The sequence below is a fragment of the Gobius niger genome (assembly GCF_951799975.1).
Source record: "Gobius niger genome assembly, chromosome: 15".
Lineage (NCBI taxonomy): Eukaryota > Metazoa > Chordata > Actinopteri > Gobiiformes > Gobiidae > Gobius > Gobius niger.
In genome coordinates, this window is record NC_136866.1 from 9,910,897 (window position 1) to 9,924,660 (window position 13,764).

Consider the following 13,764-nt stretch of genomic DNA (forward strand, 5'->3'; position numbering starts at 1 on the left):
ATCACAGTTTCGACTGTTTTTCAAGGGACGGAACTTTATAAATCATTATACGCAATGCATCATCTTCATTTGGCTTGTCTCTCTTCGGTTTAATCACGACGATAATAAACTTGAGGTGAGTTTTGAAGTCATAAAAAGGCAAGGGATTTCACTGCACTCATAAACAAACCCATGTCGAGCAGCGAAACATGATTAAACCACAACTTGCACGAAATGTGGTTAGCCAGTGCTTGTTTTGTTTTTTTTCCTTTTCTTTTTTACAGTGCACAGTCCAGTTCAGAGTAGCTTTTCTGGCCTCCTGCACGTTTCCCTTCACATTTTGGCACAAGTCAAGTAGCTTTGTACAAGAAGGCTATGCTTACCATCAGCCCTTGAGAAAATGGATAATCCTTCCTAGTATTTCGTTACCTTTAAAAGCAAAAGTACAAGCAAAAAGCAGATAAAGTAAATCAAAGTGTTCACCGTGTACAGTATGTCTGCGCTCTCACAGTGTCGAGGAGCTGTGTGCAAAGTCCCGTAGTATGTCGGCGGTGTAGATAGAGCTGGAGGGGCTGCCACTGCAGGACTCCCCCGAGCACACTGAGTCTCTAAATGGGGAGGGAGGCGACAGGGCCAGAGAATCCTCCAGAGCAGCTTTGTGTTGCAGCAAACCATCTTCCTCCCCTGGATTCTCCTCTACCTCCTCCTCCTCTTCCTCCTCCTCCTGCTGCTGCTGCTGCTGCTGTCCCTTATAAACGTAGCTGTGCAATAGGTCCCGGTTCTCCTCTGCGGCGCCCCCTACGGGTAGCCGAGAGGGCGTCAAGAGGCTCAGAGGCTCGCGGGAAGATTCAATAATAGTGGGGCGGTCGTTAAGCAATGGCACGTGGGAGATATGGGTGTCCACCAGCCCCTCCGCTGCGGGACATCCCGAGTGAGAATCTCGCTTGTGCCCCGAGCAAGCGGGGGTCCAAAATGGCCGGTGCGTGCCGTCCTCGTTGTTGTCTTCGTTGTACAGGGGTGGCTTTTGGGCTCCTCCGGGCGGGTCCTCCGGCGGGGGGTGGGTGTCTGTGCCCTGGTGGCCGGTGGGAGGGTCACAGCTGTGGGGGTCGGGGGTGTTAGTTAGGGGCCTGATGACCGCCGTCTGATTGGCTTCCTGTTTCCTCACATGCACAGACAGTCTGTGCCACACACTCCCCCCTTTCGGAGGGTGTCTTGGACCTGATTCAGACCATGACACAGACTTGCCATTAGAACTATGAATACAGAGACAGAGACCCAAAGTTACTGTCAGGAAACCAGGAGGTGGGACAGGACAGGACAACATCAACAGTAAAGCAAGACAACGAAGCAGTACAGACGAGGAGCGTTTAACATTTCTACATGTTAAAGTACCGTCTGATCAGAGGGCATGGCGGAGATGGCTAGGCGAACGGGGTCTGAGTTATTTTTTTTGTGGGATGGCAGAGAAATGGGGCGTCTGATTGGCTGGTAATTGCTATACACGCTTGGAAATTTGTTATTAACCGAGTGTAACTACTTTTTGTGCGGAGGCTGTAAACAGTGCATTCCACTAATTGCGTTGCACTAAACATGATGCAGTGTAAAAATTAAGAGAGAATAATTTGTTGGCCTCCAAAAAATAATTGGCAAAGTCTAAACTTCTAATTGACTCTGTGCATAACTTCAAATCATAACAACGCCGCCGCCCAAGAAGTGACTTCCTGTTTCGATCTAGCACGCCAAAATAAAAGCACACAGCTCGTCTCATTGATTAGTTCAGCAGGTACGTGCCACATTACAAGAATATAGTTAACTACACACATTTGAAGTGTTTTGTCTGTTAATAGTTAGTTAGTTCAAGAAAGTTGAACTAATGAACTGCTGAACCAGTGAATAAGAAGATTTTATTTTGGTGTGCTGGATCGAAACAGGAAGTCGGTTCTCAGAAGGCGTTGTTTTGATTTTAAGTTATGCGCAGAGTCAATTGGCTGAGGACTAGGGCTGGGTACCGGTACACAATTTTCGATAAAAGTACTTTAACGGTACTTGGGTTTCGATAGCGATACTTTTTTAAAATAATAAATAATAAATAAATAAATATTTGTCATCGAGAACCAGAAAACAGAGCAATAATATGTGGAAGATATGCAAATTTACAGTATCAGCAGGTTCATATCCAATGTCAAGTAATGTGTGAAAAATTGAGAATAATTTGGGGAAAATTGAGAGAAATTGTGGCAAAAACATAACATTGGGGCAAAATAAAAGAAAAAAAATTGGGAAATAAGCATTTATTTGAGCTGAAACAACCAAGTCACTTACTTTAATGCTGTCCCTCGACCAACAGCATCAAAACCTGGATCTAAACATATACAATTTGTTTATTCAGTACCAGTAGAAACATTTTTTTACGATACCATACAGGTATTGTTTAACGGTAGCCAGCCCTACTGAGGACATAACCTATGGAACCTAAAGATGCAACTGTGTTTGGAAAGTATAATTAGGAGAAAAATAAAAAAAAATCTTGAATTGGGGGTTGACATTGTTATAGTAATAAATGTATTGTCAGGGTAAATTAAAGTTGATTACAGAACTGATTGCAATAGGCTCATAAATGCTCCAATGTTATTCTGATTTTGCTGTATCTCAATCAGCTATCTCCTTTCAGTGTCACCAGCCAATGAGAGAACATCCACACCTCTGCCATCCAGCAAACAGAGACACATCTCTCTCAGCATTGACATCTTGGACAGATGATACATAATGTATATCTGCATTATGATCTCCAGGCTGCCAACATTGAGCCAATCAGCTCATTTTGTTGACTGTTGGGGCTGAACTCATGCAAGATCGCCTCTCCTCAACACAAATTATTCATTTTATACAGAATGAGCTAGGACTGGCTCTAATGTGATTAAGTGGGGGGTGGAGGAAGAGGTGCTCATGCCAGAGAGAATTTAACATGAGGTTAATTTGGGATAAATTGCCTTTTGGAGAACTACAGTGTCAAGTGCCATATGAATTTCATCGACTAGACCTCAAATAGAAGGTCTGGAAGTGCATCTGGTGTACTCTAATTGCCAATCTGGTATCATTTGGACTCGAAGAGACAATCCTCCCCTAAAATACGAACATTCTTATCTGTGAAGAGCGAATCAAAATGCCGTTAACTGCTCACTAGTAACTCATGCAATAAAGTCCAATAAATGCGGGACTTTTATTTGAATTCAGCAGCAGATTTTCTATGACCGCACTCATGAGCGTCTGCAGCTCTGTCAGCACGACAGCTGATAATAAATACTAGCCGTAAACTGGGTTGGCACCGCAGCTCTCCAGGAAAATGAGATGAATTACCCTTAGGCCAAAACATTAGCCAGCCTCGACAATATGGAGCTTTATTGAAACGTTGAAAAGGGTTAGAGAGATACAGTAAGGAGGACTGCATAGCAAGAGTGAGACAACACAGAAAGGGTTTTTTCAGGACCACTGTCAAACTCTGTCCCACTCCTTACTTTAGAAAGTGGCCAGGTATCACGACTGTGGAGCTCAAGAGAATATTAAAAGTCTTATCTTTTTTATTAAAGCCACATTTGCATAGACTCTGCAGATAGAATGGCTGTTTCTTAATTGATCGTCACATCTTGCCTCATCATTTTATTCACAGGCCGTTTATGCTTAATGTGGATGCGGTAAATGCAGTGTATGTTCTCATTCCGTTTCAATTTAGAAGTCTGATTATGGGCCATGCTCGAACAGCACGCTTTTTTGATTGGATTTCCAGGGGTGCCTGACAAAGCACAAATGTATTGCTTTTCCAAAAATGTACATAAAACTCACTTGAATAAATGTCTTTTATTGTAGGTCCAGGAATCGTTCAAACCTCTCTGTTTTTATGCTCTGATATCATGTTGAAGGCTGATACTTATAGTCGTTTTTTTTCTTTTCATTTTTCACCAAACTCAGGCTTTAACATAAACATTTTTAATATAAAGGCTGTAGCTTTATGTGTAATAAGAAATGAAGTTTAAACGTGTTTTGTGTTCAAAGCTCCTTTCTAACTTTACAAACCCTTTGAGGGAGCAAAGTGGGGCTTTACTGTCGCAGTAATGCTAACAACATGTCAGTCCACCAATAAATGTTTTATAATTGTCTTTTTCCCCACAAATCTATTTTTACAGTATATGTAGCAAGTACATTTCTCCATTGTATCCTTATATTATATCTTACACTAGAGAACAAAAAAAAATTCCCTACTATGAAAAATAATCTGGTATTTTGATTTAAAAACTGTGGCTATATAGGGTCTGAAGCAATGGCCGCTGGCTGCCCTGCTTTTTGACCACGAACGTGGAGGCTGCCATTGCTCCGCCATTGCTGTAGTTCCTCCATATCGCCACTAGGCCCCCATTGAAAAGCATTGGAGTTTAGACACCTTAAAAACAACTTTAACGCTTGGTTTCAATATTTTCAAACCTAGACTAGGCTAGATATTCCTCCTGAGATAACGCTGGGTTAATCACAATTTAAGAAACCAGGCTGGTTTTCGTAATATGAATTTTTTAAATCTCGTACTTAATCAGGCTCCGACTGTTAGCATTGGAGCAGCGCGAGCTACACGTCACGCAAGGGCCGAGTCTATGGTGAAAATCCCGCCTGTATGTCCTTTTTAGGAACATGCTTCGTCAGAGCTGGGGAGGGGGAGTAAATCCGCCATGACTTCCCCCACGGCCGTGGTCATTCTGGTAAACGGGGAGGAGTGAGCATAAGATGTCCATTTTTTTTACAGTCTATGGTCTGAAGTATCTACGATGTTTGTTTTAAGCCATTTATTTTATATCTCAAACCAATAATAAGTGCATAAAATAAACAAAAAACACAAAAAAGGTGGTGTGAACTCTTGGTCACTGGACCTTTTTATGCATTATCATAAGGAGAGGGCAAAATAGCAAAACGAGTTTGTAGCCGTCGGACGGTTCTAAAGACACTGCCTTTTTCAAAATGTCACCATTTTCTCTTTGGAAAAGATTCGTATTATCTCTATCGTTTAAACTGTTTAAGTTTGTTATTTTTGTCAGACAGAAGGTTTTGTTGTTTCAGCTATGAAGCCATCTGCCCCAGACACGTCACGTCACCATCACGTGGTGCGTCTGACGAAGGCTGCAGGAAGGAGCTGAAACTTGTAAAGCAGGTAAACAAAACCGTCTTACCTCTGTCTTAAACAGAAATTTCTGTCAGTATATATTTTTTACCATCAGAAAAGAAAAGTGTATAATGTCCACATAATAAAATAGAACAATTAAAAGAGGTCTGAAAACTTCCTGAACCCACAGTGTATGGAAGTAGGTCTCGCCGAGTGTTTATGCATGCACCGTGTTTGTAACTTGTCAGTAACTGCAGGCAACATGTCACACTCCGCACACAGCAGTAAACAACACAGTGGATCACTCACTTGGCATTCCCGGTCACGGGCTTCTTCCTCCTGAACATGTTGAGAAAGCTGTTGCTCCCACACTGAGCCGACTTCCCGTCTCCCACGTGCATCCTCACCACATCCGACGTGGTGAAGGCGCTCCGAACATTCCTCTCCGGTTTGGCGATTATAATGTACATCTTGGGCGTGAACATGCAACCCAGCGCGACGGTGACGCTGAGGCTGACCGAAAAGGACGTGGTTATGATCTTGTAATTGGAGCCAAAGTAAATGGGGACGAAAGCCAGCCAGATGATGCAAGTCGTGTACATGGTGAAAGCTATGTATTTGGCCTCATTGAAATTGGCCGGGACGTTGCGTGTCTTGAAGGCGTAGTAGGTGCAGCTCATGATTAGGAGGCCGTTGTAGCCCAGCGGCGCCACCATGCCCACGTTGCTCGTATTACATATAAGGAAGACCTCGCGGATGCTCGGGTAAGACTTAATAGGTTCGGGGGGCTCCAGGATAATAAGCGTGATTTCTAGTGTTAGCTGCACACTGATCAGCATGAACGCTATAATGACTTGGGCCCACGCGCTCATAAAACGCGGCTTCCTGGTGCAGATCTTCTTCTTGCTGCCGGCCAGAATGCGCGCGATCCGGTTGGTTTTGGTCACCAGGGCGGAGTAGCACATGGAAGACGACAGGCCCACCAGGAGGCGCTGCAGGTAACAGGAGGCGACGGTAGGGCGAGCGATTAGGGTGAAGGGGCAAATGTAGCCCAGGAAGATGCCCGCCAGAATGATATAACAGAGCTCCCGGCTGGAGGACTTGACCACAGGAGTGTCCCGGTACTGAATGAACACAAAGGTGACGAAGGAGGTGATCAGGATGCCCACGCAAGAGAAGGCCACGGCAATCATGGACTCCACATCCGCCCAGTCCAGGTATTTAAGAGGGAGGGGCTGGCAGCCTGTGGATACAGAAGATCGGAGGTGATATGACAGCAATTGAATTATAAGATTGTCCTGTTCACTTGTGTATCAGGGGTTGCTGCAGTGACCTAGCAAACTTAATTTTAACATTACAGCGACAAGAAAATTGCATAATGAAGTCTAAATAAAATACCTGCACTAAATTATAGCAAGAGGCCGACCGATATATTGGCTGGATGATATATTGGGCCAGTATTTGGGGATTTTACAATATCGGCTTTTGGCCGATCTAGCACCAAAATCACCGAACATCAAAGAGACTTCCCGGCAACAAGCCCTACAACTCCCTAGGCCTCAGGGGCACTGAGAAAAGAAATTAAAATGTGTTAGCTACAAGTTGGTATAAATTGTTTCATTAAACCTCAGTCACTATGGACATGTCATTTTGAAGCACAGAACCTGGAGAATTCAATTGCTGAGCTATATTTAACCTCTACAATTGTATTTTTGATCGGCGAGCAAAATGCCACGGCTAGCAACAGCATGCTAATGCTATCGGCAGGATGCTAATGCTAATGGTAGGATGATATAAAGAAAATAACTAAAATCGGCCACTGCTGGAGTGGCCAAGTTATGCTTTTACAGGATTATAGACCTAGACATTTTGAAAAATCTGCCATAAATATTGGCCGAGCATATCGCCATCGGCCTTAGAAAACCCCATATTGGCCGACCTCTAACTAAAACAGTAAAAGTGGAAAGTAAAGTCTTCCTAAATGAATGCAAGTAAAGCAAAATTTAACTTCACACAATGAAATTCTGCATTAAAAGAATGTGCTGTAGCTATCTAGACTAAATAAATATTTTTACAGTGTTGTTGCAGTAGATTCCCCGTCAAGCTTTACATTTCTGTGCTCTAAATGTATCCCTCTCATTTGCATATGTCATCATAGACCTACAAATCTCCCATGATTCCTTTCTATCAGTGTTCTGCCAGATCTGTGAGTATGTACAGTATACGTGCATGAAGACAGAGGGGGATGTGGATCTTTTTCATATGATGGTAGCCCCACAGCTTTCCCTCAACCCAAAGCAAATGGGAAGAAAGTGACGATCCTAGAGCACAGATTAACGCTTATAATTGATTTGCGGTCGCTAAATGCATTTACGGTCATTATACTCTCGAGCAACCAGCTTTGTTCAATGGTCGACTGAGAGCTTACACAAGCATAATAACTGGCACAATGTTAGTACTGCAGCTATAGATTTGACTTTTGAGCATTTAATGTACTTTCACTTCCTCTTCAAAAAAAGAGAACAGATTTCCTGCCAGTGGAAAACATAGCAACCGTGTCTATTATGATTCAGCATATAGTCGCCTGTAATGAACCTGAGAGGTGAAATTCTTTCCCAACACGCCGCCAAACTGCCTCCCCGAGCCTCTCTGAGCAGTAATGGGATTTTACACCTGGGAACCCAAAGCTCCTCTCAACTCCATAAAGCACTGTCAAAACAACCAGTGGGTCACAGCGCGGAGGCAGGGGGGCGGCGAAGGAGGAAGTGAGCACATTCGGGGACTACAGTTGAGGTTATGAATGTTAAGAGGGCAGGTCAAAGGAGGAGGGTGATGAAAGGAGAAAATGGGGTGTCATAATGTGACCCATATACAAACACGGGCCAAAGGATGGAAAATTGAGCTGTGTTCATGAATATATTAAAACAGTGCAAATGGTCTTCAGGCCTACAGTTTGTGATTCCTGTGCCGTTCCGTGTGTTACTTTCTTGCTCTGATTTGGCAAGATTAAAAAAAAATAAAGTGATAGTCTGGAAGTCTAAATGCACTCCTTTTTTTATGTGCATAATCAACCACCTGGTATTACATTTTGATGTAAAGTGAGTAATAATTTTATTATTTTTTTGTAAAGTCCCCTTTTCTCACATCTCAGCAACTAACCAGAGTCTAGTATCCTCCCGTGTTCCCAAGATTTTCCAGCCTGCTTTAGAAAATTCTGTTTCTGCTCTCCTTTTGCAAACTTTAGAGCCTTAAGTTAAAGAGGGGAGGAATTTGGTTGTTTAGTTAAAAATCTCTCCCTCACTTTGCAAACTTACAGACTATCACTTTAAAGAAGAACTAAGTAACTTGTTTACCTTAATAAATCCTTTCCGTAGTTCCTCTGGGGGTTAATGGGATGATTGGGGGGCCTTGCAACTTCCCTGCCTCCGGGTCGCGCGATGAAAAGGCAGCTAACAGGCTAACGGGCAAAGCTAACTGCAGGCTAGCACCACTTTAGCAGTATTTATGCCACATTTGAGTGAAAAAAATGATCTCCATTGTGTAATTGGATGGTGAACTGCTGTGCTATAAGCACCACAGCAGGTGTGGTAGCATGTTGTGATTTATTTACTCATTAATTGTCCGTGAGAGTAAATACTACACTGACAGAAAAGACAAAGCGAGAGAGGGATATTGTACATTGTGTCACAACCCAATTACACAATGGAGATCATTTTTTTCTCCCAAACTTGGCTGTAAATAATGCTAAAGTGGCGCTAGCCCATAGTTAGCTTTGCCCGTTAGCCTGATAGCTTCTTCTTCGTGATTCTATTAGTGTGTATTGTGCCTCTGACCCGGAGAAAACCACCATGCAAGTGGGAGATGAAAGACCCCCCAATCATCCCAGTAGCACTTGTATTACCCCCAGAGGGACTACGAAAAGGATTTATTAAGGTAAACAAGTTCCTTAGTTCTTCTTTAACATTCAGGAATTATAACTGCTAATGCTTAATATATCTTAATTTCAACATGACAGAAATCAACTGCAGCTGATGCTCCTCCAAGCACCACCAACCACTCTCACTCTCACACAGACACACACCATTCACCAATTCACCTATTGTACATGTTTTAGTGGCACGGGAGCATCTGGAGAAAAAAAAAAAACATGCAGACATGAGAACAACATGCAAACTCCACACAGAAGGGCCCTGGCCATGCAGCCCAGGGATCGAATGAATGACGTTTAGTGTGTCTTACCTGCCAGTTCATTGTCGGGCCACCATCCCAGGTCACAGGCTTTGCAGGTGAACTCGTCCTGCACGATTTCGTTGTCTTTGCATGTGGTGCATATCCAGCAGCAGCTCACCTCCCCTTTGCGAATCACCTGCAAAACACACAAGATCAAACAAGTTTTTTTTTCCAAGCAACACTTTACAACAATGATTCCGTCCTTTTATCCTAAAATATCAGTGGATGTAGTTTGTGCAGCATGGCATTGTCATTTGCCGTAGACGTTCTGACAGTTAAAAAAAAAAAAGAGCAGCTTCTTTTGCATTCTCATCCCGGGCATGCTTTTAGGAGTGCTGTGATATGTAAAACAGGAGGATAAGTGGGGCACAAAACAAGGAGCAGAGAGAGTGAGAAGAGAGTGTGAGGAGACAGAGAAGAGGATGCACCCTCCTTCAGGGCAACGTATCCACAGGCCAAAGTCAGACACCAGCAATAGTGACCCAAAAGCAACAAAATGGGGCATCCTAGCAAAATCTCCATCACAAATTGACTGCACGTTTTAATATATACGTTCTAATCTATACAAAGTCAATACAAAACAGTATAACAATATAACGCCTTATTTTGCGTAAGCTTCCCAAAAGTTCTGATAAATCTCTGCTTTTAAACGCAACAAATCCAATTCCAGTCTAACGGTGTACAAAGCGTTCTCTGCGTGTACCTTGATCTGGCCTTTGGAGCAGGGCTCGCTGCACACAGAGCGGACCATTTCGCTGCTGTTCATCCACAGCTTATTGTCGTCCACGCTCAGGACGCCCTCGGACCACGAGCCCACGTTCAGGTAGTCATAGTGACCGTCGCCGACATTTTGGAGATTCATGATGTCATATCTGGAGAAAACAATTACAATTACTATCACAATTACTGTAAAATACATGTCGTTAGAAAACATGAAAAAAAAAAACATGTATTGGGTGCATGACAAAAGGACTGGAATAAAGTTACTCTAATATGTCATTTGGCAAGTTTTTTTCCTGACATTGCAGCCAGTGCCTTATTATTCTTTGTTAACCCCCTAATTTGTTTGTATATATATTCAGAAAAAGAATTTGATGGTCTTTGTCTGAGATGATTTGAATTGTAAACTCAGAATAAGGAAGATAAAGCGCAAAAAGCAGTAAGTAAATCGAGTGAGGCAGATGAGACAGCCAGGACGTGAGACAGATGTGAATTAAACTATAGTAAGATAATGCAGAGAAAGTCTGGCAGGTAATTTAGCGATAACAATCCTCCAGCTTAGCAAACCGTGTGACAAACCCAAACTCGTTAGGACAGCTTTCGCACTAAAAGCTCACGCCGCGACGATACCCCCCGACCCCTTTTTCCTCAAGCAGGACCAGGATGTAGCCCACCACCTGACCCCTCGCTGACGGACCAATGACACGGCTCTGTTTTCGCTCTGTCACAATCTGTCTGACGGACCGCAGGAAGATAAAAGTGTCTGCCGCGGCGGACGATTCTGCCAGATCTGTTCCAGTCCACAATAATTACATCCTTTCATGCGCCCGTCTGCCTGATCCGTGTGTGCGGGCGTGCTAATGAGGACGCTGTAAGATGGGGCTTCGGATAGCAATGCAAAGAGCAATTTCCTTTACATTTTTGATGACAAAGGACTTTCAGGAGGAGAATGACTGCGGGGTTGATTAGCTGCTTGTAACAACTCTATTACGAGAACGTTCGTGAATTTTTACGGTGATGGGGGACACCAAAGGGATCCCACTAAGACACAGGAAGAACTTGCAAACGCTACGCAGGAAAACCTCCTGTGTTCAGATGAGCAAATATGAGAAAGTGTGGGCCTTTCTGGGTAGAGTTTCTGTGTTCTCCAGTTTATTGAATCAGCTCCCGACTCTGAAGACAGCTCATGATTTTGTCAAGTGAGCGCCATTGACAGACAGGGTCAAATACAGAGGACCAATTCAATGAAACCTTAAAACTCTTTCGGTGTGAAGCATCTTACCTTCCTGGGGTGTCTCCATTCTCATCAAAGTAAATCTCCTCCCCAGACACACCCCTGAAGGAGGTCTTGAGCAGGTATTCCAGCAGTTTGCTGCCGTCAATGGGGTTCATGGCCTCACACAGGCCAGTCTGCCCTTGGCACACCACTCTGTGCATGTCGTGAAGACCATGGGCCATGGCATAAATGGCATTGATCACAAAGCCCATCTTACTGTCCTGGACGTAGTTCTCATTGAGACTCTCATTGCCTACAGCAGGAGAAAAGAACAGAGTATTAGCATAAGGTATCATTTCTGTGCACAGAGTGGAGCAACTCATCAGCTTCATCTCCAAGTTTCAGACAAAAATGACTCTATGGTCAAAGGGCGAAGACTTTCTGACTGCTCCACTGTCAAGAATATTTCAATTTAGGTAGAGACTGGTCAGACTTAAAAATAGGTGGGCAAATGGATGCACTGCTGAGCAAAAATCAAAACATCTGCAGTGGGTGGGATGTGGACACCTTTACCCACAAGTTATAGACATCACATCGATCTACACTTCTTACAGTCAAATAGTATTCTTTTGTATTTTTATAAATCAACTCAAAATGTTTTTCACTTAATTCTATGACGGATGAATAACAGAGCCAAGAAAGCACTGCCTTTTTCAACACAGAAAGAACCCTCGTGCAAAATCTCCTATGGATCAATAGGAAGCAGATGTAAAGGATAACAAAAAGGAAAACCCCTTATTTCTGTGCAACACTGCGCTTTACTCTAATGTCAAAAGAGTGCCTCCGCCATGCCTCCAAACTGAACCTTGTGCAATGATGTACCTCTGACAAGAGCATGCACACACAGAACAAAGGGAGGTGTGAGCTGTCAGGACGCGCTGTGCCAGGTGAGCCATTCCTCTCAAAGTGAACAGCGTTTAGCTCTCATACAGAATAAATAAGCTCCATGCTCCACAGAGGACTTTGACTGATGCAAACCCCACTCGCTCCCGCACTGACAGAGATTAACACATCCAAAAACATTGCTGAGTGAGCCATGTGAGGCATCAGTCAGAATCCTGGTTTTTCAGAGCTGTCTTGCAGGTGCAGGTGTAGTGTTATTTTTTAGAACTGTTAGGAAAAAATGCACTTACCACTCTGAAGGTCTTTGGAAATAAAATACATTTGAAAATGGGTAAATGGAAACAGAAAAGCAGCGAAATGTCTGGTTTTTGTTTTCACACCCAATTCTGAAATACTACAAATCTTGTAAAATCCACCTATTCATTAAAGCTTAGTGATTTAATTGTAGAGTTTTTGAACTTTAAAATGAAGGGGGGAAAAAATGAAGTTGGAACACATTTGTCTGTCAAACTTGTCAAACATGTCCACAACGTGAACACAATATGCAGCTTAAAGATGCACTACGTAACTTTTAATGTGAAAAAATACCCTTGATATTTGTGCATATTTGTGTGACTCAGTGGCTATATATGTGCAACATGGCACCTTTGCTTTCCCTCACAATGGACTTTATGATGCTCCAGAATCAATTGTTTTTGGGTTTCTGGCAAATTTCTTGTACGAACCCTTAAAAACAATCGATCCTGGAGCGTCATAAAGACCACTGTAATGGAAAGCAAAGGTGCCAAGCTGCACCCATAATGCTATTGAGTTACTAAAAGGTAAAATATGCACACATATTAAGACTTTATTTTTACTTAAAAAGTTACATAGTGCACCTTTAAAACAGCCTAGGTTTAGTTGTAATTGTAGTACTGTGTAGTGCATCCTGCATAGCTTTTCTTCAATTTTTACTTACACTTTCTAAAAATATTTAGTGAATAATATTGAGGATTACAAACCCTTATTTATCTCTTCAGAATTGGGTGCAATTGATTGATTTATTCTAAATTTGTGACAAATGTCCTTTCGTTTTTGAATAGCTCTGAGCAATTTACCGTGATCACCTTTTGAAAGCAGGAGAAGAGAGAATAATGAAAAGAAATAAAGACATGATTATCAAAGCTACATCCCTGCTCTGTGAATAGCGCCCCCCGTGTACCCACCGGTGCAGGCCCTCTTGTAGTTCTTGTTCTCCTGGGGGTGCCCCGGCAGGCGGCACTGGAAGCGGTACTGCCAGAACTCCGGGAACCACGGGTTTCTGGTGTTGGTGTCCAGCCGCAGCTTGTGAAAATAGTCATCGAACGAGTTCACCATCGCAGACTGGAGCTTTATGGTGATCCCTCCTTCTGCCTCCTGTTCAAATCCCTCCACCACTTCGTCGCGATCGGCCCATCCGTCACTGCGTCAACAAAAGACGAGATGTTCAGTAGAAATGACGAGAAAGCCACAATGTGCAACAAGTCACATGAAAAAAGCACTGCTTGTTCAATGTCAGACTAGGCTGCATGTGGTGAGCCTTATCCACAATCCA

General features: G+C 43.1%; 1 protein-coding gene across 4 annotated transcripts in view; it reads right to left on the minus strand.

Annotated features, from left to right (window-relative positions):
- Window positions 1-230: 230 nt before the first annotated feature.
- grm1a (glutamate receptor, metabotropic 1a) overlaps window positions 231-13,764 on the minus strand; it is a gene marked incomplete at its 3' end in the record, with an annotated part of 33,506 nt that continues 19,972 nt past the window's right edge. Inside the window, exons 4-9 of one of the 4 annotated variants that reach the window (XM_079571952.1) lie at window positions 13,397-13,632; window positions 11,355-11,601; window positions 10,056-10,224; window positions 9,362-9,488; window positions 5,432-6,365; window positions 231-1,076 (exon numbers count right to left, since the gene is read on the minus strand). In XM_079571952.1, the coding sequence (XP_079428078.1) occupies window positions 485-1,076; window positions 5,432-6,365; window positions 9,362-9,488; window positions 10,056-10,224; window positions 11,355-11,601; window positions 13,397-13,632 (2,305 nt within the window). Of the gene's footprint in view, window positions 1,233-5,427; window positions 6,366-9,361; window positions 9,489-10,055; window positions 10,225-11,354; window positions 11,602-13,396; window positions 13,633-13,764 lie in introns of those variants that run through there. The other 3 variants (XM_079571951.1, XM_079571953.1, XM_079571954.1) reach the window with 3 other exon arrangements.